The 27,889-nt window shown below is 41.5% G+C and overlaps 1 protein-coding gene across 10 annotated transcripts in view; it reads right to left on the bottom strand.

Annotated features, from left to right (window-relative positions):
* Nucleotides 1-11,159: 11,159 nt before the first annotated feature.
* Nucleotides 11,160-27,889, bottom strand: part of CDK19 (cyclin dependent kinase 19) — a 189,520-nt gene continuing 172,790 nt past the window's right edge. For all 10 annotated transcript variants that reach the window (XM_053222371.1, XM_027057090.2, XM_027057092.2 and 7 more), the window contains 3 exons: nt 27,688-27,766; nt 26,474-26,740; nt 11,160-15,759 (listed from right to left, as the gene is read on the bottom strand). In XM_053222371.1, the coding sequence (XP_053078346.1) occupies nt 15,628-15,759; nt 26,474-26,740; nt 27,688-27,766 (478 nt within the window). In that variant the 3' untranslated portion in view covers nt 11,160-15,627. The remainder of the gene's footprint in view (nt 15,760-26,473; nt 26,741-27,687; nt 27,767-27,889) is intronic.

Here is a 27,889-nt window from a genome sequence, read left to right as displayed (position 1 = left end):
GAAAAATCAAGAAAGTGTTTTTTGAAAAGATTTTTAGATACATGTGTAGAATTCAAATGCTCATGATACAAATATCTTAGGGGGAGAATATCTTTGGATTTTCTGGACCCATCTCCTCTGCTCCCTTCCCTGTTTTCATTTGGACCTTCTTCTCTTTCCTTTGGCCCCGTAACCCATGCCCTGCTCAATTTAGATGATGCTTCCAGCAGTTTCTCCTAAGCGCAGGGCTTTCTGGAAAGGAACTTTGTTTTTTTGGTGTAGAGTTTGGGCCCAGACGGCTCCAACTCTATCAGGTTTTTCCTCCATGGCACTCTCCAGCCTGGAGTCTGGGAACTGCCAGACCCGCTAAAGGCTGCTCTTCTCAGGGGACCCCTCATGTTGTGTCTGTGCGGACAGAGGATTTCTTTCCCTCTCTCTCTCTTCCCTCCTGTCCCTTGAGTGGCAGAGACCTTCCAAACCCAGCCTACATGGGCTAAAAAGGCAAAAGTCAAGAGCTATTTTTATTCCTGGTGATCTTTCGCATATGAAGCATACAAAAGTATTGGTAGCTGAGGGGTCTTGCAAATCTCTGGACCATGCCTTTGTGAGATATGATCACTCAGGAATTGAAAGTACAGATGGCGCTTATCAGAACCACGGTGGGGAAATGGAGGAAGTATGTTCTCTTTGGATCCAGACGATGTGGGCGGCTTCTGCTTTATGCTGTAATTGCGTGTCCAGAAAAGACAGTTGCTCTCATTGGTCTAACTACAGCTATAAGTGGCATGGAAACTCAATTTAATGAACTTATTCTCTTTTTAAAGGTTTTTATTTAAATTCCAATTAGTTAACATATAGTGTAATATGAGTTTCAGGTGTACAATATAGTGAGTTGAACTTCTTTTATTTTTTTAATTTTTAATTTTTTTAATGTTTATTTTTGAGAGAGACAGAGACAGAATGCAAGTGGGTTAGGGGCAGAGAGAGAAGGAGACACAGAATCCAAAGCAGGCTCCAGGCTCTGAGCTGTCAGCACAGGGCCTCATGCGGGGCTCAAACTCACGAGTTGTGAGATCATGACCTGAGCTGAAGTCGGTCGCTCAACCAACTGAGCCACCCGGGCGCCCCTAGTTGAACTTATTTCTTATTGCAGTAGGAAAAAAAGAGAAAAGTTAATGGGTGATGCCACTGAAACACAATGAAAGAGTTCCTTGGTTTTTTATCGTATTTCATTAAAGAATGAACCCAGTGCCTGTTACATAGCCCTCTGCTTATAAGAGTGCTCCTTGGTATGACGGGTGGTGTCCTTCTTGCCATTCAAATGGCTGACGGGTAACCTGCGCAGATACAGATGTGTCATCCTCTGTGAAAAGAGAGATCATCAAATGAAGGAGATAAAGGATATTAAACTTCCTACTTATACTACGAACACACATTCAAGCATATAGAAATTTCAGTGGGAAGTGAAAACCAGTGGAATCCACATTCCCTGAGAGCCTACTATGAGGCAGGTGCCCTGCTGGACACAACACATATTATGTCACTTAATCCTTAAACTGTATGAGGTAGATGCTTTTTTTTTTTTTTTTTTTTTTTTTTTTTTACATTTTATAGGTAATAAAGTGAGATCAGAGAGAGGTTCAGTAACTTGCCCAAGGCTCCACAGCTCAGATGTATAAGTACTAGGTTTCAAACCTAAGTTTGTCTCCAAAACCCATGTTCTTTCTGTCATGCCATGTTGATATGACTGACGGGGAGCTGAATATCACGACTCAATAACTACTTGACACTATAGATGGTAAGAATTTGCCCTGTGATTTTTTTTTTTTGAAAGTAATCTCTATGCCCAACATGGGCCTCGAACTCACAACCCTGAGATCAAGAGTCTCATGCTCTACCAACAGACCCAACCAGTTGCCCCAGCCCTGTGATATTTAGCCAGCTGTTTTTATGGGGTCTTTTCTGCAATGTGGTGAAAACACAATGGGAAACACCATGAAATCAAATCATGGGGATCTTTGGTCAATCAAGGTTTTCTGTTCTTGGACATAAGAAAGGTACTCCCTCCTCCAAAAATGTCAAGGTCAGGGATTAGTTTCCCCCAAACACTTTTTTTTTTTTAATGTTTATTTATTTGTGAAAGAGAGAGAGAGAGAGAGAGAGATAGAGAGAAGTGGGGGAGGGGCAGAGAGGGAGACACAGAATCTGAAGCAGGCTCCAGGCTCCGAGTTGTCAGCACAGAGCCCCACGCGGGGCTTGAACCCACGAACCATGAGATCATGACCTGAGCCAAAGTTGGACGCTCAACCGACGGAGCCACCCAGGTGTCCCTCCCGCAAACACTTTTGAGGTTACCACTTGGGGTAACTACAGATCTCTTCTGCTCCTACACCTATCATCCTTGTTGATGTTCAGTACACTGGCACCACAGTGCCGAAACGTATACAGAATTTCAAGAAAAATGCACAATTTAGGAAAGGATTGTCAGTAACAAAAGCTGAGGAAGACTTTGTATTTCATGCTCAGTAAACAAAAACAAGATTTTTGTACTTCTAGAAGATAACCTATTTGCTTCTCCTTACTTGTAAAGAATGAGATTAATTTATCACTCAAGCACCACATGGTTGCCTGGCAAATTCAGAAGGGTTAGACTTGAAAACCCACCCCCAGAAAAGGAGGGTCAATGGAGCCAAAGGCCATGCAGAAGAAGAGGAGGCCCAGGAGGGCAGGTAAAAGGACAGAAATGGACTCACACTAAAAGGAGGACCAAAATAGTTTTTTAAAGCAACAAGACATGACTCTCTGCCTATCAGATTGTAAATCTGTAATGTAAAGATTGCTCAGTTTTAGGAGGGCGAAGGGACAGGGGCGCTCTCATATACGACTGGTGAAAGTAAATTAATACAGTTCTTGTAGGTGATTTGGAAATATATGTGAGAAGTATATGGTACAAGTCAGTGGTTCTCAAACTTTAGTATGCATCAGAATCACCGAGAGGCTCATTAAAACACAACTTTCTGGGCCCCACCCCTAGAGTTTCTGAGTCAGCACTATGGGGGAGAATCTGACAATGTGCATTTCTAACAAGTTCCCGCAAGATGCTAATGTGGCTGGTCCAGGGAATACACTTGGAGAACTACAGGTATAAAGGGTTAGGCATTTGGCTCTGATGCTTATCAGTTGTGTGACTTATACAAGTTACTTAACCTCTCTCTCTGTTTTGTTTTTCATTTATTAAAAATTGGAGACAATGGGGTGCCTGGTCAAACCCCACCCTGGGTGTAGAGATTACTTAAAAATAAAATATTTGGGGGACGCCTGGGTAGCTCAGTCGGTTAAGCGTCTGACGTCGGCTCAGGTCATGATCTCATGGTTTGTGAGTTTGAGCCCCGTGCTGGGCTCTGTGCTGACAGCTTTGGAGCCTGCTTCGGATTCTGTGTCTCCCTGTCTCTCTGACCCGCCCCCACTCTCTCTCTCTCTCTCTCTCTCTCAAAAATAAAACATTTTAAAAGATAATAAATTATTTTTTAAATCTGGGGACAACAATAGTGTCTATCTCGTACAGCTGTTGTGAGAAGTAAAAGAGTTAATAAATGTGAAATGCATGTAGAAAGTTCTCTGTAAATGTTAGCTCAATACATGTTTCCATAATTTAAAATGCTCATTCTGGGGCACCCGGTGGCTCAGTCAGCTGAGCATCAGACTCTTGATTCTGGCTCAGGTCATGATCTCACGACTCATGAGATCGAGCTCTGCGTCCAGCTCTGCACTGGCAGCACAAGGTCTGCTTGGGATTCTCTCTCTCCCTCTCTCTCTGCCCCTCCCCTGTTTGTGCACTCTTGCTTTCAAAATAAATAAACATTTTTTTAACGCTCATTTCTTTTGACTTGACAATTCCAATGTCTAAGTATATATCTTCAGAGAAACATTTATATCACAACCTAGATGCAATAAATTCCTTAAAAAAATTTTTGTTTAATCTTTATTTTTGAAGGAGAGAGAGAGTGCAAGTGGGGGAGGAACAGAGAGAGGGAGACACAGAATCCGAAGCAGGCTCCAGGCTCCAAGCTGACAGCACAAAGCCTGACACAGGGCTCAACTCATGAACCGTGAGATCATGACCTGAGCCGAGCTTAACCAACTGAGCCACCCAGGCATCCCAATAAATTCGTTTAAAATACAACTTTATAAAATGAACTCAAAAATAGCAAATCTGTATGGCTCTATAACCTTTAAAGTAATTCAATTTCTAATTAAAGTGTTTCTCATAGAGAAAACTCCAGAAGTCCTCACTGGTGTCTTCTACCAAACCATTTAAGGAAGAAATAATACAAGTATTGCACAAACTCTCTCAGACCACAGAAGATAAAACATTTCCCTGATATCATTTTATGAGTCCTGCATAACCTTGACACTAAATTTGAAAGGAACATCACAAGAAAATTATAGACCAATATCCTTCATGAATATAGATATGAGAAAGTCTTAAAATATTAGCAAATCTGTCGTCGAAAACCAACCTCTGGAGCCAAAATATGTAATGGGAAGACAGAGTTTGGGTATAAAGAGGAATAATAGCTTTATTGCTTTGCCAGGCAAAGGAGGCTGCCTTCAAAACTGCAAGCCGGCCTCTAGGAACGGGCTGTGGGTTTTATAAGGAAATACAGTATCTAACTGGTTTGGACAGGAATTTTGTACTACTGCCAGACTCCTCTGTCCTGTCTTCAGGGTAGTATGGCGTTCCTGAAATGAAAGGAAAGACAGGAGGAAGGGAGGCTGGGGGAAGAGAGGGAAAAGATCAGTGTAAAATCGAGCTTTGCTGAAACATTAGTGCAGCCATTTTGACTTTGGTTCCACTTTATGCTTTTAATTGGTTTCAAATCAAACCCAGTAAATTCAGAAGATGATAATACACCATGACCCAAAGCTGTATTTGTTTCCTATGCCTGTTGTAACACATTACCACAAACTTGGGGGCTTAAAACAACAGAAGCTTATCCTCAGTTCCAGAGGCCAGAAGTCTGAAGTCAAAGTGTCAGCAAGGCCACATTCCCTCCTGAGGCTAAAGGAGAATTTATCCTTGCCTCTTCTAGTCTCTGGGGGCTGACAGCACTTCTTGGCTTGTGGCTGCATCACTCCAACCTCTGCTTCCATCTTCACATTGCTTTCTCTTTGTGTTTATCCCAGGAACGCAAGGCTGTTTTAACATTCAAAAATCAGTCAGCGTAGCCCCAGATACACATCCTATATAATTCCCCTCACTTGAGCAGGACTTGTGAATATGATGAAATAGTCATATCAGTGATTACATTACATTATATAAAACTCTGCTGTAGCAGACTGGGTAGGAATTTTCCTGATGACCTTGAAGAAGCCACCTACATGTTGTGGATGGAGCAGGCCACAGGGCAAAATAGTCTCTAGGAGCGAAGGATGGCCCTCCACAGACAGCAGACAAGTCCTACAACCACAGAAGCTGAATTCTGCCAAAACCTAGTGATCTTGGAAGAGAACCCCAAGCCTTAGATGAGATCAAAGTCCCAGTTACCACCTTGAGATCTGGTAAGACCATGAGCAGAGGACCCAGTTAACACATGACCACACTCCTGATCCACAGAAACTGTGAGATAATAAATTTTGTGTTGTGTTAAGCCAAAAACTTTTTAAAGTTTATTTATTTAAGTAATCTCTACACCCAAAGTGGGGCTCAAACTCACAACCCCGAGATCAAGAGTCACATGCTCCTCCAACTGAGTCAGCTATCCACTCCCTGCCAAAAAAAATTTTTAAGGTAATTCATCATTGTAACAGCCTAAAGGAGAAAAATCATGTAATCATCTCATATGCAGGAAAAGGGATTTCACAAAATGCAGCACCTGTTCATGATTAAAACTTGTCAAAATGGAAGTAGAAGGAAACTTCCTCCATTTGACTAAGGACATCTATGAAAAACCTTTATCTAATACCACCTAATGGTGAAATATAGAATGCTTTCTGAGACAGAACATTACAAGGTGTTCACTCTTACCAGTTCTATTCAACATTGTATTGGAACTCCTAGCCCATGCATTTAGGCAAGAAAAGTAAATAAAAGGTATTTAAGTTGGAAAGGAAGAAATGCAACTGTCTTATTCACAGATGACACAATTGTATATGTAGAAAACCTAAGAGAATCCTCTCCCACAAAACAAAAACAAAAACACAAAGCTATTAAAACAGTGAATTTGGCAATGTCACAGGATATAAAGGCAATATGCAAAATCCAATGTCTTTCTCTATATAACAACAAATAACTACAAAATGAAATTTCATCCATCAACAATTCTACCTTCCATAAAACACTAGAGCACAATTCAGCCAAGTTATTTGGAAATCTGTAACAAGGATTGCCTTTTCTCCAGTCTCCAATTACCTGTTTCTTATTTCCATATGATACCTTTACCATCCGTATTTCTACCAACATTCTGTTCGTGATTATTGATGTGTTCCCTAAGAAGATTCTCTAAGAGAACCTTTCTCTCCAGCTGTCTTCTTTTCTTTCAGAGCAATCACCAGAATTGCCTCTAACATTCCATGTTTCTAGCCTGTGCCTCAGATTCCTCCAACCTCCCCCCATCCACCAGTTCTAAAACCACTGCCACACTTTTAGGTACTTGTTACAACAGCCCCATTTCTTGGTACCAAAGTCTGCATGAGTTGCTGTAACGAAATACCATAGGCTGGGTGACTTAAACAATGAAAATTTACTTTCTCACAGTTCTGGAGGCTGGAAAGTCCAAGATCAAGGTCTGGCAGGATTTGGTTTCTGGTGAAGGCTGTCTTCCTGGCCTGCAGATGTAGCCCTCTTGTTGTGTCCTCACATGGTGGGGAGAGAAGGCTGTGGGGAAAGAGAAGAAAAAGTGGGGAGGGGGAGGGTGGCATGCAAGAAAAAAGGAGAAGGGAGAGGGGAGAGAGCTGTCTGGTGTTTTTACTTACAAAGAAACTAATCTCGTTAGATCAAGGTCCTATCCTTATGAATTCACTTGACTTTAATTACTTCAATAAAGGCCTCATCTCCAAATATAGCCACACTGGGGATAAAGGCTTCAACATAAGAATTTTGAAGGAATACATTCAGTTCACAATAGCATCTTTATGTGAAAAAGCTCAGCAGTACTTTATGAAAAAGTCTAAGCAGCAGAAAAAGTCTGAAAAAGAAAAAGGAATGTACTTAATACATCTTAATGTTTTAAGTCAGTATTTTCTTTTCTTTTCTTTTTAATATGAAATTTATTGTCAAATTGGTTTCCATACAACACCCAGTGCTCATCCCAACAGGCGCCCTCCTCAATGCCCATCACCCACTTTCCCCTCCCTCCCACCGCCCATCAACCCTCAGTTTATTCTCAGTTTTTAAGAGTCTCTTATGGTTTGCCTCCTTCCATCTCTAACTTTTTTTCCCCTTCACCTCCCCCATGGTCTTCTGTTAAGTTTCTCAGGATCCACATAAGAGTGAAAACATATAGTATTTGTCTTTTTCTGTATGACTTATTTCACTTAGCATAACACTCTCCAGTTCCATCCATGTTGCTACCAAAGGCCATATTTCACTCTTTCTCATTGCCAAGTAGTATTCCATTGTGCATATAAACCACAATTTCTTTATCCATTCATCAGTTGATGGACATTTAGGCTCTTTCCGTAATTTGGCTATTGTTCAAAGTGCTGCTATAAACATTGGGGTACAAGTGCCCCTATGCGTCAGCCCTCTTGTATCCCTTGGGTAAATTCCTAGCAGTGCTATTGCTGCGTCATAGGATAGATCTATTTTTGATTTTTTGAGGAACCTCCACACTGTTTTCCAGAGCAGCTGCACCAGTTTGCATTCCCACCAACAGTGCAAGAGGGTTCCCATTTCTCCACATCCTCTGCAGCATCTATAGTCGCCTGATTTGTTCATTTTAGCCACTCTGACTGGCGTGAGGTGATATCTCACTGATGAGGAGTGACGTTGAATATCTTTTCATGTGCCTGTTGGCCATCTGGATGTCTTCTTTAGAGAAGTGTCTCTTCATGTCTTCTGCCCAATTCTTCACTGGATTATTTGTTTTTCTTACTTGACACATCTCCAAAGGCAAGGGAATTAAAAGCAAAAATGAATTATTGGGACCTCGTGAAGATAAAAAGCTTCTGCACTGCAAAGGAAACAGTCAACAAAACTAAAAGGCAACTGACGGAATGGGAAAAGATATTTGCAAATGACATATCGGACAAAGGGCTAGGATCCAAAATTTGTAAAGAACTCACCAAACTCCACACCCGAAAAATAATTAAGTCAGTATTTTCATTTCTTTCCCTTATATTCTCTCATTTAGAACAAATGAACAAATGTTCCTGTTAGGCTTTTGCTGGTCCAAGCTGGCTTTCTACTGCCTGCAAAACAGATTGATGCTATTTGAGGCTTTAAAATTCCCACCATTTAAAATGATCCAGCATTCTTCAGATCTAGAACAAACAGTCCTAAAATTTGTCTTATCTGGTTACAACCAGAAAAGAACCCGAATAGCCAAAGCAATCCTGAAAAAGAAAACCAAAGCAGGAGGCATCACAATCCCAGACTTCAAGATGTATCACAAAGCTGTAATCATCAAGACAGTATGGTACTGGCACAAGAACACTCAGATCAATGGAACAGAATAGAGAACCCAGAAATGGACCCACAAACGTATGGCGAACTAATCTCTGACAAAGCAGGAAAGAATATCCAATGGAATAAAGACAGTCTCTTCAGCAAATGGTGCTGGGAAAACTGGACAGTGACATGCAGCAGAATGAAGCTGGACCATTTTCTTACAACATACACAAAAATAAACTCAAAATGGATGAAAGACCTAAACACAAGACAGGAAGCCATCAAAATCCTAGACGAGAAAGCAGGCAAAAACCTCTTTGACCTTGGCTGCAGCAACTTCTTACTCATATGTCTCTGGAGGCAAGGGAAACAAAAGCAAAAATGAACTATTGGGACCTCATCAAGATAAAAAGCTTCTGCACAGTGAAGGAAACAATCAGCAAAACTAAAAGGCAACTGGCAGAATGGGAAAAGATATTTGCAAATGACATATCAGATAAAGGATTAGTGTCCAAAATCTACAAAGAACTTACTAAACTCAACACCCAAAAAACAAATAATCCAGTGAAGAAATGGGCAGAAGACATGAATAGACACTTCTCCAAAGAAGACATCCAGATGGCCAACAGACACAGGAGAAAATGCTCAATATCACTCATCATCAGGGAAATACCAATCAAAGCCACACTGAGATACCACCTCACACTTGTTGGAATGGCTAACATTTTTTTTTAATTTTTTTTTTTAACATTTATTTACTTTTGAGACAGAGAGAGACAGAGCATGGACGGGGGAGGGTCAGAGAGAGGGAGACACAGAATCCAAAACAGGCTCCAGGCTCTGAGCTGTCAGCACAGAGCCCGACGCGGGGCTCAAACTCATGGACCGCGAGATCATGACCTGAGCTGAAGTTGGACGCTCAACCGACTGAGCCACCCAGGTGCCCCTGGAATGGGTAACATTAACAGCTCAGGCACCAAAAGGTGCTGGCAAGGATGCGGAGAAAGGGGAACTCTTTTGCACTGCTAGTGGGAATGCAAACTGGTGCAGCCACTGTGGAAAACAGTATGGAGGTTCCTCAAAAAACTAAAAATAGAATTACCCTACAACCCAGCAATTGCACTACTAGGTATTTATCCAAAGGATATAGGAGTGCTGATTCAAAGGGGCACATGCACCCCAATGTTTATAGCAGCACTATAGACAATAGCTGAAGTATGAAAAGGGCCCAAATGTCCATCGGCTGATGAATGGATAAAGAAGATGTGGTGTATATATACAATGGAGTATTACTGGGTAATCAAAAATAATGAAATCTTGCCATTTGTGACAACATGGATGGAACTAGAGTGTATTATGCTAAGTGAAATTAGTCAGAGAAAGACAAGTATCATATGACTTCACTCATATGTGGAATTTTAGATACAAACAGATGAACATACGAGAAGGGAAGCAAAAATAACAACACGGAGGGAGACAAACAATAAGAGACTCTTAAATACAGAGAACAAACTGAGGGTTGCTGGAGGGGTTTCGGGTGGGGCAATGGGCTAGTTGGGCAAGGGGCATTAAGGAGGACACTTGTTGGGATGAGCACTGGGGTTATATGTAGGTGATGAATCACTGAATTCTACTCCTGAAATCATTATTGCACTATACGTTAACTATCTCGTATGTACATTTAAGAAAATTAATAAATGAGAAAATTGAAAAAAGAAATGATCCAGGAAGTCTATGCCAAGATACAAAAGTGATGCTAACGACTTGCCCTATTGTCTGCTCTGTGTTGGGCATCACGACAGGTGCTGAAAGTGCAGAAGGAATGGAATCCAGGCCCCCTGTCCACAAAGAACTTACAGTCGGCTACATACATAGTCCTGTACTTTCAAAGTTACTTTCCTAGGAATGGTAAGGAGTTTCTACAGTCATGCACTTTCTCTTATCCAGGTGGGTGGTTAGAAAGGCAGCTATGGTCAAAGAATAGTATTCCAAGAGAAGCTCTACCCTATAAATAGCACGGTATTGAATAGATATGGTCAAGGCCAAGCAGTGAAGCAACCGGATGGGTGCTGTTACCTATTTTAAAGAGAAATGGAAGTTCTGTGTTTGTGCCATTTAAACATTCTTCAGTTCACTCCATGATGCCTTTGACTATTGGAGTAACTGTATTAGATTCATCAAGTAAATCATAAGGGGCAGTCAGGTAAAACGGAATGTCCTTATAAAAAGGGGAAAAAAAAATCCAATGCCACTCTAACCCACAAAATGCTGCCTATTTGTTTTTTCTAAAACATCATTCTAATTTTCATTTTTTTTTTCTAGAAAGGATGTTTTCCTTAGAAATGTTTTCAAAACTACTGCTTTGCTTCTGAGGTATCTGTAAGCATTGCGTCTGTGGTTTGTGACATCATAAGCATCCTGAATAAAATAATGTATTGCAACTCACAAGGAGACTGCATCTCCGCAGGACAATTGTAATCTGAAAAGCTTCTAGGTGCACAGATACAATTTTAACGCCACAACTTATTAACAGGAGTTTTGCTGTACTTAAAAAAAATCCACATAGAAACAAAGTCAATTAAATTTTATTACAACCGAGAATATAAAATAAATGCAATGTAATTTATTTTAGTTTTAACAGTCATTTCAAGAAGGATGTCAGGACAACTCAAAAGCGGGAAACACTCAGCTCCAAAGTGGTTGCCCTCCTGCACCCCACGGAACATGCCCCACCGGAGTGCAGCCGGCTCTGAGTGTGCACCTCGCAGCAGAGTGTAAAGCATATACACAGTCATCTCTATAATCATAGAAAGAGGGGTGCGTGCAGAAATGGACTGAAAAGAGAGACAAAGACAGGTACACTTCACAAGTAGGAATTATGAGAATTACAAACTAGGCAGTTTAGAAAGGGTATATACTACATAACATATATAAAAAGTACTTTAAATTGTTGTTAAAAAGGACATCTTCAGTCCAGATTTTGTGTAATACTTTTAGTGTCTACACAGACAAGTCTTTAAAAAAATTAAATAGTATTAATTTACTAAATATTTAGGAGATAACAGTGCATTAAGGATTTTTTTTTTCATATAATACATACATATCACTCCTTTGCAGTGATAGCATAGAAGAGTAAGTATGGCCTTAGGTACAACACATTTTTAAAAAATCCTAAAACAATGAACTTTGTTTTATGACATCTGTGACTACTCTTGAAGATTACGGGGGCCTAAACTGCTATGTTTGATATAAAACATTACTTATATTTGAATCCTTCAAGCCTCCTTTAGGCTACCTGCCATTTCGCTGCCTTTCTCCACTCCCTAGAAAGATATCGCCACAGAGTTTAGGATTTGCAATTTTCATAGAATTCTTCCTTCATCGTATAGTTTCTGCGCCATGGTTTTATTCAAAGCAGATTAAGCTGCAAATCTTATCATCCAACATTTTTTTTCTTTTACCCTTAGCAGAGAAAACAGCATCGTTTTAGAGGCATACAACCAGCAGTTGCTTCCCTGGGGATGAGGCAGGGAACATGGAGGCAAATATTGTCCCTTTCCATTCTTACATGTAAATTATGTTTATAAGAGCCAAAGAGTAGTGCAGAAGACCAAAGTTCTAAGTACTAAAATTTTAAAACCACACAGATATAAAAATATACAGGTCCTTGGCTTTTGTATGTTACTGCAGGATCCACTTTCATCACAAGGATTGCTTCAGCTCATAGTAACAGCCCTGCCGCCAGACTCCCTCACCCTTGAGCTCAGCTGTCCTGAAACTTCTAGAATCCCTTTATCCCAAACACACTTCTCACCAGAAAGCTAATTCGAAAACTGATTTGAATATGGAGGGCAGAAAACCTTCACTTTTATTCCTTCCTTCCTAATTTTTTAAAATGTTTATTCATTTTTGAGAGACAGAAAGACACAGCGCCAGTGGGGAAGGGGCAGAGAGAGAGGGAGACAGAATCTGAAGCAGGCTCCAGGCTCTGAGCTGTCAGTCTGGAGTGTGGCGTGGGGCTCGAACTACTCACGGAACTGTGAGAAGTCGGGCGCTTAACCGACTAAGCCACCCAGGTGCCCCTCCTTTTTTCCTTTCAATAACCTTTCTTCCTTTGGGTGTTCTCATGGGCTGAGGGATGTCCCCCTCCCCCTGCGTCCTCAGGGAACATGACAGTAATAAGTTTTCTGGAATGAGGTCACTTGGGGACCACAGAGGTAAATTTTAACGTCAAAAAGCTTCACAGATCTCCCCCGAGGTCCCAGTTTAGGGTCCATACATATGTTAAAGGCTTTGTTCCCCTTTACAGGGAAAAGGAAATCATGAACCACGATTATTTCAAGGGTAATGGGCACCAGTGGGCATCACCAACTCCAAGGCAAGAACAAGAAGAAAAGGGCCAGTATGAGCACAGTGACCAGAGGAACGGGGATACCTGGCTGTATCTTGGAGAACACTGTGTATTAGGAAAAACTGATGAAATCCCCTCATGGTTTGCCTATCAGTTCTGACAATAAAATTAGCTATATGCAAGGAAAGCAGGGTAGTCCTGTGATTATACAAACACATATCACAAGAACTGTATATCCAAGTTGCTTATAAAGTATCAAGGGGCATGGTATTTTGGTCCATATTTTATTTTATTTGGGCTTTTCTCTTGTTAAATGTTAAGGGCCCCCTTAGGTCAGCAACAGGGCTTCTGCTTTCATTTAATTTCCTACAACCGCTTAAGGAGTGCGTTCTGCCTATAAGGTCCACCCCATTGTTGTTGAAAGGCTGCTGTGAACATTTCAAACCTAAGTAATGCCTGTTGTGCTATTTCATCGCTGGCTTTCTCAGAGGTGGACGAACACCTCTTGGTAACAGTTTATTACACAGCAGAATTTGGAATAATAACTCTATCCAAGTGAGTTTAGAAGTAAACAAAAGGACCATCACACTCATAAGCCATTCCTATCATCCCCGGAGAACTTTCTGTCATGGAATGGATCATAAGTTCCTTAAGGACAGGAAGTATGTCTTGCCCTTTGTGGCTTCCACCCAGCATGGCACTGGGCACATGGTGAGGGTGCAGTGAGCATCTGATGACCAATAACTCTGGACAGTGAGGCTTCAGGGCACAGGACAGAACTATATACAGGTAGCTACATTATGCGGAGGGCTATTAACTTCTCCTTAAAAACAAACAAACAAACAAACAAACAAAAATGGAAGGGGTGAATTATCAGAGAGACAACTAGAAATTCCTTCCAATGGAGTATGTCAACTGTTTCATCTTCAATGTTTGATGAGTGTCACTATACAGCTTTTATTATTAATAAGCATTATTATGCTGAGATCAGTAAGGTCCTTGCTGGCTACAGTATCACATCAATAGTGCAAAATGTATACTGGCTTCTGTCTAAAATCTTACTTTACTTGTATATGGACCCAGAGTATCATTACCAGGTAGATAAGTTCACAAAGAATCGTTTAAAAAATGCATATAACTTGCATATACAACAATCAGCTATTTCTTCTAGCTCAAGAAAACGTTTAAAACAGGGCTAGTGCTGCTAGTAGCATTCAGAAGAACACAAATTTCTTGCCCCTTACATTACAATGGGAGCTCTAAGACTCTATATTTCCTGTGACTCTGGGGGGTGAGGCGGTCCTTTCACTGGCTAAAGAACTCAGCCTCTAATTCATAGATCATGGAAATGCAAATATGCACTTTATCTTGTATAGTCGTGTATACTATCTGCCCATAGTTTTTTAGGCACAATTATTAAGTTTTCTCCTAGGGGCAAAGAAAGCATTCAGTGCAATGAAAAGATTCTTGATAGAATTAAGTTTCAGTAACAACAGCAAAATTATGCATACATAATACATACTTCAAACATGAATAAAACCTAAATTCTTAACATGCTTTAAAAATAGTCACTCTATGTCTAATGCAAATATGAATGGAGAACACTGCTCTTAATTTTAAAAGCAGATTAATTTGCAAATTAATTTTGCAGGCTTCTATTTGAGTACTCTTGATTATGTAAGGAAGTGACTCAAGCTGGCCCAGATGCGAAGAAACCAACAGTTCTTTAGAGAAGCCAACTTTATGTACAATACACACTCAAAGCTTTTCCTTCAAAGGTAAACGATACATCATCCTTTGATCAACATTACTCCTTAAAGAAACCCTAGTGCAGTTAATACTCTCTTCCACTTTCTGGTGTGGGGCACCAGAGGGCTGTATTTCATCGAAGCTCTTGAAACCCTTTTTCAAGGCAGACTTAGCTACATGAAGGTTAAATTAGAATTCTTACTGAATACTCTTCAGAATAAGGTGATTCTGGGAACTACGTTCCATATGGATGATTGATTATGTCAAAATTACCACACAATTCAGTTCTTCAGAGCATAAAGCATAGTAACTGCGAAGATCTAGGCTGTTTTTGGTTGTAGGTTCCCTCTGTCCCACTGTGTGTCTTTTCTTAGACCTTCCCTGAAACTAGATAAATAAAAACATAACAGCAAAGTACTTTGGGACAGTAACAGTTTCTGTTTAAGACTTCCATGAGCAAAACAGTCATATTCTGTGAAAACAACGTAGTGCTTTAAAAGGTGCATTTTTACCTGTGTTGCTAGATCAGTTCATGAAGTAGAAAACTATACACCACTGGAGTCTTGTTTCTAAAACATTAAAATCCTATTAAAAGAGCTTTGAAAAGATAAATCATAGTGATTGCTACAGCATGAGAAAGGTGCACCAGGAAATCCTTCCAAAAAATGCTGAAGGTTACAGAAGTTAAGTGCTGGGATTAGATCAGACGCTGTATCAAAGTCACAATGGAACACATGCAGGGAAATGGTGTCAGGGAAACTTCACAAAAATCTTCTTTAAAGTCAGTAAAGAAGAGACGTCCGTCAGTCCTGCAAAATGCTCAGTATGTAGTCTTCCGCCCAAGTGGGTGAGTTTTAAACGGCAGCATCGTCTGCATTTTTGGTTGCTTTCCATGCGGACATCATATTGCTAGGGTCTGTGCCCTGGGCCGCGGCGGTCAGTAGCGGTGGCCCTGGTGAGTCGGGTGGTACTGCGCGCTTTGCTGGGACGAGGAGGAGTAGCCGAGTGTGCTCTGGGACTGGGAGGATCCCTGAACGCTGCTTTGGTAATTCAGGCGAGAACTGGAGTGCTGGGGGAAGGAGAAGGAAAAGGGAATCACCGGCTCAGGACTTAATCACAAGAGGATGGACACAGGAGCCATTTTCAGAGGCCCCTGGTTCCCATCCACGGCAGCTGACAGCTAACTTGAGCTCCTTAATATGTTTCGCTTCTTTGAAATGACAGGGTGCCCTCACTGTAACATGTTCTGGCAGGCATGAAGTTTGGCTGGATTTCTTTGGGACGTGAGCCGCACTGGCAAGAGAAAGGCAGAGGGGAAACCTGTGCTGACCCACTGTTCTTTATACGAACTCTGCCTATTCTCTGTAAAACTGAGATTTGCAAACGAGAATGATCAATTTGGCACACTGCATTAGTACTCATAGTGCATACTGATATGCTGTTAATTTTCTCATTATAAATAACAACGCTATGATCAAGAAGTCATTTCTAGAGAAGAGAATTTTCAGGGGTAGAGGCTGGAGTGGCAATCGCCAACACGACAAAGCAAGGCAGGCTGGGCAGGATGTGGCGGCAATAAGTGGGTTTTATAAATTTCAGGTAATATTTAGAATAAAAAAAAATGTTCGTACATGAAAATGCCCTTCACGGAAAGCAGAGACAAATGTATTTCAATTCAATGTCTTGTTATTACCTTAAATGGAACATTTACCTTCATGGTGCCAAGGGCAAATATGAAAAATTATGTAAAAGGAAGACTTCATCTATAGAATAAGAACATGGGGTCTAGTTAAAGGTAAGCATAGCTGGAGCCTGTGTCCTTAACTAAGCTCAGAACGCTGGTTCTTTCCATGAGCAAAGTGGAAAAGATCTTACTAATAAAATTATTACTTGGAGTAAAAAATGTAAATGACCTTGAGGTGGCACTGTGGATTTAAGGAAGGACAAACCAGCAGGGTCCCCCAACTCAGTGTGCAAAGGCTGCCAAACATGATGTGGGAAACAAAGGTAAAAGAAAAAGTAAATTTCCCTACAACCTACAGCCCACTGACAAGTCCTTGAGACAGGCAGAGTGAACTTACTCTAGGAACTCAGCTGCCTGGATGGTAACACTTTGCTAAGGGCAAAAGGCAACCTTAGCTTAACATTATCCCAACCTCTAGGATCCTGTGAGATACTTTAACATATAAAAATGCCTTTGGAAACTTCCTTTATCTCTACTCCCCAAGATATATGTTAGCCATCATCCTCCAAGCATATGGCCCCCTGGTGTACATCTGAAGGGTCTCCTGACTAAGGTTTTACTAGACATTAGTAAATGACCTTTTCCTAACAATAGTTAGCCCGCTCAAGGTCCTGAAAATCTTGCTTCCAAATTCCTTAGGGACTTATGCTAACCGTAACCCCCTCCCAACTTGAAAGTATACAATCATTCACCCATCACAACCCCAGTGCAGCTCTTTCTACCCACAGGTCCTGTCCCTGTGCTTTAATAAAACCACCTTTTTGAACTAAAGACTGCTCAAGAATTCTTTCTTGACCATTCACTCCAAACCCCAACATTTCCACATCATTTTGGTGCCCAATGTGGGGCCTGGGTTTTCGCATCTGGACACCAAGCCTCAGTGCAAACTTGGCACCAAGTACTTGGGTAAGTACTTCCTTTTCTCTTCCTTTACTCTCATTTCAGGGGCTTTTCAGGGAGTATGGTCTTATTGGAAAACTTTCATGTTGATTGCTCAGGCTGCAATCCTCTGTGGCTACTACTCTATGGGAAGGAGAAAGCCTACCTTTTGGATGAAAGTTAGTATCATGGCCAAAATGATAATGAGACTCAGAAACTTGATGTCCTCCCTTTATTCTTATCTGTCTTGGGCACGGGACAGCCACCTAAGTCACTAGCACGGTTGCCGATCTTAAGACTTCTCATTGGTCTAACCAGATCCCCTTGACGTCCCTGGTCTAGCTGCTTCTGGCCAGAAGACCTTCACTTGGAGCCAGCTGAGAGCAGTACCCAATTTAATTAAAACCCAACTGGGACTGTTTCCTAGGGAAGCTGGCTGTAAAGACTACATGTGTTGGGATGTCGCTTAGACCATGATGGATTTCTTTTAAAAAAAAACCCTTTTTAAAAAATGTTTATTTATTTTTGAGAGAGAGAGACAGACAGAGGGGCACAGAGCCTGTCAGCACAGAGCCTGACACGGGGCTCAAACTCGTGAACCCCGAGATCATGACCTGAGCTGAAGTAGGACGCTTAACCAACTGAGCCACCCAGGCGCCCTCTGATGGATTTCTATCTTTGCTGTTTTCTGTCAATGTCTTCTACTAACTACTTAAACTACAAAATTGGGGAATTTCTCTTTGTTAAACTTTTCTAGTGTTTTCCATTGGTTAAAAACAGTGGGTTCTTCATGGCAAGGCAAGGCACAGCCTGGCCTTCACAGAATGGCAAGGCAAGGCCCAGTCTTCATGCCCTTCACAGCACAGCAAGGCATAGATAGCATGGCAAGACAAGGCATGGCACAGCACCTCAGTCCATATGCTGGCACCCATTTCACAGTCTAGAATGTGATGAAGAAGCAGGGGGATGCTAGCATCCCTCCTACAGGGTCTTTACAGCAGGGCAGTGATCATAGCTATTTTATTTGAGGAACTCTCCAGGTGGCTTTGACACCAGGAATCTCTGACATATCCTGCACATGGGATGCCACCCAGGAATCAGGGTGGATTTTCTTGGATATAGACCTTCTTCTCTCTTCAGTTCCCAAGGATTCTTGCCTTGGAATGAATACCTTTTAACCCACTGGGACTAGTTTGTATTGTAAAATTTAAGAAAGGAATGATCTCCTATAACAAGGCATGGCTTCAGTATGATCTATCAGATCTCTTTTGCAGGAAAACAGGGTAAATGGATGGAGGTACCCTAGGTCCAGGCCATCATGGCTCTAATCAGCACCTGGACTAAGGGCCTCTTTGCAGAGCTTGTTTGCTCATTTAACCAGGCCAGTAAATTCCCTACTGATATACTGGATGATAAGTATCTAAATAGGGTTCCTGCTAATAGAGCCCAAATTGCTGAAGGAAATAAAGGCCATCCCTAATGAAGGGGATGCTGACTCTCTCTCATTGTCCCTCCTCCTAATAGATGTGGGGGCTTCTTCCTCATTCATTTCCTGGGTTAATGGCTACAACTGGAGCCAACTGTGGTTAGTCTAGCTCAGGACAGGGATATTAAGGAGTATTCTCAAGCAGCTGCCTCAACTCCCTTTGTTTCAGGGAAACTCCCTGTCTTCTTCGGGGAAGTTCAGACTTGGACTGCATATCTCTACACTGGTGGAAAAAAACCATGGCATCTGCTCAGCTGTCCAAGCTGACATGGTTTACAACCAGGAACCCTCTTTCTCTGTCGTCTGATAGCACCTCACCTCTTTTGCCTCCCCCTGCTCCTGTTTCTGCACCACCTTGGGTGCGGCCTGTATAACTGGTTCCTATACCATCCTCGGTGACTCAGGCACCATTGGCCCCTCCTTTTATCCTTACTGTCAAGAAGCAAAGAGTACCCCCTTGGACCCCCCACTTCAGATTTCCCCACAGGTGCCCCAAGTAAAAATTGACTTTAAGTAGAACATAATTTGGTATTTAAACTAATTTAAGTTTGTTGTTTAATTAAAATGGACATGTCTTTAGAGTTACCAGTATTAAATACGAAACTTTTATTCTACCAAGGTTTACTAAGGTAAAATAAGTTCACGTTAGCTCTGTTGCAATTTGTTAGCAAAAAGATGACTTAGAATGATGGTTAATTTTGTCTGTCTCAAAGTTTTCATGGGTAATTGCTAAGACAGCTTTCAAAGTCTTTGGTAACCTAAAACGTTAAAGTTTTGCTTGGATGATAAATGGGATTGAATTCATTGGACATCTAGGTCTTTCCCAAATAGGATAAAGTGCTAAAGCACTGGTTACTGAACACAGGTTTGCACTTTTGACTTCTTACTGTAGAGAAACTAAGGATATTTGGGTCTGTTGGAAAACATGCTGTGTATTTAAAAGTATCCATAAATTTGCCATCTAAAGAATTCTGGTGTAACAGTCTACAATTGGTTACTACTTAGTTTTCATTGGAGACTAAGGTTTCTAAGAGTTAAAATTCTGCTAAATGTAATTAAGACTGATGGAAATAAGGGAAGCAACGCTGTATGTGTAAGAAAGATATAAGGAATGGAAATACATTTTTGTTGAAGGTAAAAGAAGGTAATTTTGTCCTAAATGAGACTGGTTGTTTGGAAAGAAATGGCTTGGGATAAAATGTGAATGCAAAGGAAAGTTGCAGAAGGTTTGTGAAGGGAAATCTTTGGAAAGAAATTTTATGTATGGTCAGGACTAAGGCTGAAATGAATGGATTTTTAAAAGTACACTGGTATAAGATTGAAAGTCTGCTTTCTCTCTGTTAAAAAGACAAAGTTTTCTTGGAAGTCTGCTCTTGATAAGAAAGTATAAATAAAGTTGTTTTTCCTTTGCCCAGAAAAACCAGTTTCTATGTTTTGTCTTTATCAGGTCTTTGATGAGCCGTAATCCTATTTAGACGTGTGTGTTAAAACTTTCTAGGTTTTAACAAACTTCCCCAAGATTTAAATCCTAAAGGAAGTATCTGGCTAATTAAGTCTCTAATTAGGCTTATTTGGTATGTTACTGTTCTGATATAAGGTCATCACTCAATATTCTAATTACTGAAGTGTTATGTATCACAGAAATAACTGGATTCCTTGTCAATTGCATCATAATGAGCTCTCCTATCAGATCGTTCACAGTGTCCATTTCTAGTTTTTTTGTCATTCATAGTTATTGTCCTGATGCTCTTGCAAAATGAGTTTTACCTTCAAGGAGATTCATAAAAAGATTATTTTTTGATGAATACAGGTATTTGATATCTTTAAGATCAAAACTGAAATGGGTACGAATTTCCAGTACTAAAAAGCTGCATTCAAAGTGAACAAGAATTAATAACATGGCACTAAATGAACCAAAGATGATTATAGTATTGTGACTCTTGTTTGAAACATTGCTGGTTCTCTAATGTTTGCTCTTCCAGGTTAAGAAAACCTTCTCTTAAAATATCTATGACTTACAGAAATGGGAGAAACTATTCATTTGTGACCAAAGTGAAGCATTTAACTTTTCTCTCTACCTGAACCCTCTGAAATTCAAAAGGCCTCAGTAAGTATTCCTTCTTCCATGGCAATCATAGTTATTTACGTAAGTTTAATAAGAATCTGTTCTCCTTGCAATAGGACACCAATGGAAACATTGCTTATTTTACCAAGGCCTTGACTGGAATGTCATATTTGAGAGAGACATGCATAGACTCAGATATGACCAGACAGCTCTAAGGAATGGAGCCAGCAGAGTCCATTAGAAATGCTGGCCCGATACCTTGCTTACAGAGGTCCCAGCGGCTTTACCAGGTGAGTAAAAAAAAAAGTCACTTTCTGGCAGGTGCAGGAACCTCAGGATGCTTTGGGGACTTTGGGAAGAGGGATTCACCCAATTCTACAGGTATTGTAGGCATGTCTGATGGCAAATATTTGGCTCAGCTTCTGGCCTAGAGGGACTACTAAAAGTTCAATCAAGATTCCTTATAAAAGTTTCCAGCAAAACAAGATTTTAAAAGATCTATATCACTATCCTTGCTGACCTTATGTAAATAATTAGGCCAAGTTGGTTAAAATTGGAACTGTTTTATGACCAAATTAGTCTTAATTTGGCTATCTCTGGAAATAAGGGTGATTTTAGAGAGAAAAATTATGTGGATGTTAAATTCTAGCTCTGATTGTCTTTGCAAATGTTTGTTGTTTGTCTAAGCTAGACAACTTGAGGTAAACTTCAGAGAAATTGCCACAATCATTCATGTATAGACAATCTTTGTGCTTATTATTCTGTGGGGACAATAACAGGACCCCATGTGTATATGATTTTTAAACAGCTGGAAAAACAGGATGAATTCCCTAACAATTGTATAACTTAACTATTACCTTGACCAATTCTGTGTGGATGGGATGACAAAATCACTCCTTAAAAGCCCGAGTATACCCCACTCCGTGGAGTTAACTATGGACTTGTGGAAATAACGGATCGCCCCACTTTCCCTATGACTGAATTAGATGATGCACTTGGGAATGCCCTTATTCCCTGAGACAACTCTTCCATTTGCCAGCGATTCCTTGTAATTAGGATGTTATTTAAGGCTAGACATCAAACAAAGAGGGCTTCTTGATGGTTTTATCCCTTAACCATATTTGTTCCAGGAACTACCTCTATTGATGTAAAATTGCAAAATTCTTCTTTCTACTAGCCCTCCTGGTAGAAGAAGCCTCAAAATTTACTACATAGGCCAGTCCTTGACAGTAATGATCCCATATCAGGTACAGAGTGTTTTAGAGACCAAAGGCCACCAATGGATGACGGGAGGCCAACTTATTGAATAACAGGCTACGCTTAAGGTACGCCTGAAATAATGTTTAAAACCTGTCAAATTTTAAACCCAGCTACTCTTATGCCTGGGCCTGACCATCATACTTCCATGTTAAAACATGACTGCTCAGAGATTATTGATCTTGTTTATTCTAGCTGATCAGACTTAAGAGACTCCCCTATTGAAAATGCAACAGACAGTTAGCTTACTGGTGGCAACAGTTTCATAGAAAAGGGGATAAGAAAAGTTAGGTATGCTATAGTCATCTAACTCAGACTGTTGAGGCCAAAGCCCTCCAAGCAAATACGTCTTCCCCAAAAAGCAGAGTTAATAGCACTCACTCATGCTTTATGATTGGCCAAAGGCCTAAAAATTAACATTTATATTGACTCCAAATATGCTGTTCTGGTGCTACAAGCACATGAAGCAATTTGGAAGGAAAGGGGGTTATTATGAAGCCATACTTCCCCAATCAAATATGGGCCCCAAAGTATTACTCTTCAGAGGTAGCTGTCATTCACCTCAAAGGACATCAAAAGGATATGACCTTAGCATCTAAAGGGAACAATTTAGCAGACCATGCAGTCAAGCAGGCAGCACAAAATAAACAAATATTAAGTCTTATACAAGTCTTAACTCCAGTAAAATCCATAATTCCAGTCTATTCAGACCAAGAAATCCACATAGCCCAGGAATGAGGATATTCAAAAAAATGCACAGGACTGGTTTATTAATGAGGCAAAATCTTTATATCCAAAAATAACCAATGGAAGGTGATACAGGGTTTACACCAGGCTACTCATTTGGGTAATAAGGCCACCAAAATGACAAAAACTTTGTGAAGAGAAGTTGTCCTTAGATTTGGACTCCTTTAGTTCCTACAAAGTGACAACAGATCGTCTTTTATTGCCCAAATAACTCAGCAAATAGCTTAGTCCTTAAAAATTAATTACTATTTACATTTGGCCTGGCATCTACAATCCTGTGGGAAGGTGGCCCTCTAAAACCGAGAAGTCCTTGCTATCCTGACTGCAGTTCAAGGAGGCCCAGGATTAGATGGCTGGCTCTTAAGGAGACCCAATGGCTATGTGGCTCTAACTTGTGTCCATGGCTTCCCCCAGGCTTGACAGACTGCTGTACTTTGGGTTTTGCTCGGATGCACTGGTGCATTATTAAAACCATTACCAACTCAGCTGACCTTCCAAATTTAAAACAACGGTGGACACATTCTGTGTTTCATTGGGATGACCACCCAGCATCCATCTTTATTCCCTCTTTAGGACTGGAGGATGTCGTTTGGCACATGGAAGCTCTTAATTTAGGGTCACAGCCCTCAATGGCACTCACAATAGCATTTCTCTATTAAATATTGAAGTAACACAGATGCGTAAAGCAGTTTTACAAAACAGAATGGCATTAGATGTTTTAACTGCTGCACAAGGTAGAACTTGTGCTATCATAAAAACAGAATGCTGTGTACACATTCCAGATTACCACAAAATATTTCTGCATTTCTAACTGACATGAATACTCAATTGGTGCTTTAGAAGATTCCTCTCTTTCTTTTAAAAAAAAAATTGTTTTTTCAATGTTTATTTATTTTTGAGAGATAGAGAGAGACAGAGCACAAGCAAGGGAGGAACAGAGAGAGAGGCAGACACAGAATCTGAAGCAGGCTCCAGGCTCTACACTGTCAGCACAGAGCCCGACGCAGGCTTGAACTCACCAACCATGCGATCATGACCTGAGGTGAAATCAGATGCTTAACTGACTGAGCCACTTAGGTGCCCTGACTCCTCTCTTTCCTTTAATGATTGGTTAAACTCGTGGACTAGAAGAGAATTTTTGTCAACTACCAAAGGAGTCTTATTTGGGCTTCTTTTTGTGTGTGTGTTTCTAAACATGATTTACTGTTTTTTTCCCATGTTTTTTCCCTTTCCACGTGGTGTCGAGATTCCTTCAGTGGTATAACTTCAAGTTGAAAGATGATCCTTTCCGCTTGGGAAGATCCATACATGCAGTCTCCCTTGGGCCTTTCGTAACTTCTGTATATATAAGTCCCCAACTGACCTATGTTGACCCCTAGGCAGGGACATCTCTATGCCCCTATTCATCAGGAAGAAGTTAGAAGACAAGACTTTCACCCTCAGCAACCATGAAGATTTAAGGGTCAGAATTGTTCAGGGGGGAATAATTTGGGAAACAAAGGCAAAAAAAAAAAATTAATTTCCTTACAACCTACATATAACCCATTGACAAGTCCTTGAGACTGGCAAAGTGACCTTCCTCTAGGAACTCAGCTGCTTGGATGTTAACACTTTGCTAAGGGCAAAAGGCAACCTTAGCTTAACATTATCCCAACCTCCAGGATTACTTTAACATATAAAAATTCCTTTAGAAACTTCCTTTATCTCTACTCCCCAAGATATATGTTGGCCATTATCCTCTAAGCATATGGCCCCCTGATACACATCTGAAGGGTCTCATGACCACGGTTTTACTAGACAATAATAAATGACCTTTTCCTAACAACAGTTAGCCCCCTCAAGATCCTGGAAACCTTGCTTCCAAAATTCCTGAGAGGACCTTGGTCTTCGAATTTACTCTTTCAGATTTTGATTTTCAACAAGTGGAACCAATGAAAGTGCCATTATCTACTTCTCTGCTTGCAGGGACTCTTCCAAGAGAAGATTTCAGGGAAGTGGTTGTGTGAAAACACATGAGTTTGTAGAGATGTATTCAAAATGTAAAGCCAGTTTAGGCAGCTCTTTATTATGTCTTTCTTGTTAATGTTTCTCTTGATTCCAGTTCCTTATCAGTGAGTTTATGGCTCCCTTGCCAGTGGTTTTGTTTTCTATTATCCCCATCCCCCCCTTCCACTAGTACCCTGAGGTTCTGATTCTTTTTTTTTTACGTTTAAGCCCTGCCCCCCCCCCCCCCAACTTCTTAGATCTTAGCTGGTTACTATCCTTGAAATTTTGGGTGTTTTTGTGTGTGTGTGTGCAAGATTCCCTATGCTTATCACAGGTATTTTTACCTCTCTCCCCAAATACTAATCCTTACACTTTTTTCCCCTTTAATTTCCCAAATTAGCAGTACAATGTATAGAGGCCGCTTTTAGACATCAGCCTTGAGCAATGGAAACTCATCAAGGCAAGAGGGGCCACAGCAACCCCCTGGATGAATATAGACAGGCCCATCAGACAACCCACCTCAAAATATCCATAGGCCACAAGTGACCAATGGGCTATGTACAACCAGGCACGTTACCAAAAAAAGGGAGAATTCCTTACACCCCCATCCATACCTCCTCATCTTCCCCAGGGGCGCCTGAGTGGCTCAGTCGGTTAAGCTGTCCCACTCTTGATTTCGGCTCAAGTCATGATCTCACAGTCGGAAGACTGAGCCCCATGATGGCCCCCTTCCTAGGCATGGAGCCTGCTTAAAATTTGCTCCTGATGCTCTCTCACTCTGGCGCCCCCCCCCCCCCATGTTCCTCTCCACCCCTCCCCCCTAGCTGGCAGTCCTCTTTCTCAAAAACAAAGCAAAACAAAACAGCCCCCACCCAGTGCCTCCAGCCTGTCCTGCCTACTGCTCTGTACTCAATACCCACTGCCTGGGGCAGACAGTCTCTCCCCTGTGGTCCAGGCTGCTGCTCCCTGGAGGTGTATCCAATAAACCTCTACCTCCTTTGTTCTTTCACCACACCAGTTTCCATCACATGGAGGTCCCACATCTGGCGGCCCCCATCCCATCAAGAGAGATACCACATTTAGACAGCTGTAGTTTTTTTTTTTATCTTAATAATAAAAAGTATCTTCTACTTTCAAAAATGCTTCTAGTGAGATTTAACACTGATTTCTGAGAAGTCGCAATCTTAATCCCTTTCTGTGTTTACGCTACTTCCTATTTCCTCTCAGTGGCAGCAAATCTTTCTCTTCCTGTTGTCGAAAATAAATCTTCCTCTTACTGTTGTCTCTCTTCCAATTGCTTGTCTAGTTCTCTTTTTCTGACCCCAACCTGACTGACAGCTGGAAGGGGAAAATGAGAAATTTTCTTTGAGGAGGAAGAGGCCTGTCTCACCCTCTCTCCTCAGGATGTCAGGAGAAGCAAGTCAAGAAATGAAATGTTCTCCAGTTACATGAAATACGACCCAAACCCTCATTTTCATGTCACGTCCTAGAAACAGGATTGTACCATTTGCACAGTGAAACTCTGGAGTTAAGTACTACTTAATGCTAAGAGGATCTATTACAAAATCCACTTCCCATTTCTTGTTTGAGCGTGAACAAGAACAAATTCGGCGCAGTACCTGATAATCTGCCGGCATAACGGGCCCGCCGGAGTTGGCGCCCGAGGGCGCGAGGCGGGGCTTCTTGTTCGGAGGCACCTGATTGAGGCCGGAGTCCTGACTGTGCTGCAGCCCGGCTCCCGCACCCCCGGCGCCCGCCCCGGCCCCGCCCGCGGTCCCGTTGGTCTGGGTGCTGTTCTGCTGCGGCGGGGGCGCCTGCGGGGGCGCTGCTGCCTGCTGCGGGGGAGCTGCGGGCTGCTGATGTTGGTTCTGCTGCTGCTGCTGGTTCTTGTAAGAAAAACAAAAAAGGCAAACTTGGTATGGTACTAAATCAACAGGCCACTGCTGTCATTTACTTGATGGGCACCCGCGACGGCCCGCCAACCTGGGGAGCGACCTACGGGGGACACCAAAGTGACTGCCAAGACCAGAGAAGGAAGCAGACTGTGGGGGGGGGGGGGGCGGGAAGGCGGGAATACAGCATCCCCAAAGGTCAGAGCACTGAGTCCTGAACGGGATTCATTCTGTAAAGTTCATTTACATTGCACAGTGGTCCTCCACATCAGCCACAGACATCCCACTGCAGAGCACACAGGGCACACAGGAGAGAGTTCTGCATTCATTAAAACAGCTGTGGGTGCCTGGGTGGCTTCGTGTTAGGCCTCCCACTCTTGGTTTTGGCTCAGATCATGATCTCAGGGTTGGTGAGATCAAACCCTGCCTCCCGCTCTGCGCAGTGAGCGTAAGTAGGCCGAGCCAGTTTGGGATTTCTCTGTCTCTCTCTCTCTGCCCCTCCCCTGCTTACTTGGGCGCTCTCCCCCCAAATAAATGAATAAACCTGAACAAATAAATAAATAAAACTGCTGTTAATAGTCTTCTCGATCATGATTTTGGAAGAGTGGAGGGATATGGGGAGGGCCTGATCTAGCCAATTAGGAGCAAAGAACAGAATGGTGCTTTGAAGGAAGCCTGAATCAAGCCATGGTGATGACACTGAACAAACAAAACACAACCATTAAGGATCGGGGAATAAAATAGGCTATAAAACAAATCAGAAGTTCATTCATCTGTAAACTCATGATATTTCAAATTGCAAAGTACATCTACAATAAAGTAAGCACATAATTAAAATAGAAGGTAGCCAAATACATAGGAATCATTAAATTGTACTTCCCTAAATTGTCTTTTTGCCTCCCTTGCTCCCTGGAAATAGAAGTGTACCGCGTAGCTTATACCTTGTCACCTTTCTCTTCAGGTTCATCTTCATTAAGGAATTCTCGTTTGGGGTATGGAATCTGGCAGCCAGCAAAGACACTAAAAATCATTTTTTTAAAAAAAGAATACATATCAGGACCTAAAATCCACAGTATCATTGACCTTGTTAATTTAAAATTCCACTTTTTTTTCCTTAACATATTGCCTACTCTTCATCAATAG

This window comes from Acinonyx jubatus, chromosome B2 (assembly GCF_027475565.1).
Source record: "Acinonyx jubatus isolate Ajub_Pintada_27869175 chromosome B2, VMU_Ajub_asm_v1.0, whole genome shotgun sequence".
Taxonomy (NCBI): domain Eukaryota; kingdom Metazoa; phylum Chordata; class Mammalia; order Carnivora; family Felidae; genus Acinonyx; species Acinonyx jubatus.
The sequence above is the reverse complement of the archived record's forward strand: the minus strand, read 5'-3'. Positions and strand labels throughout refer to the sequence as shown.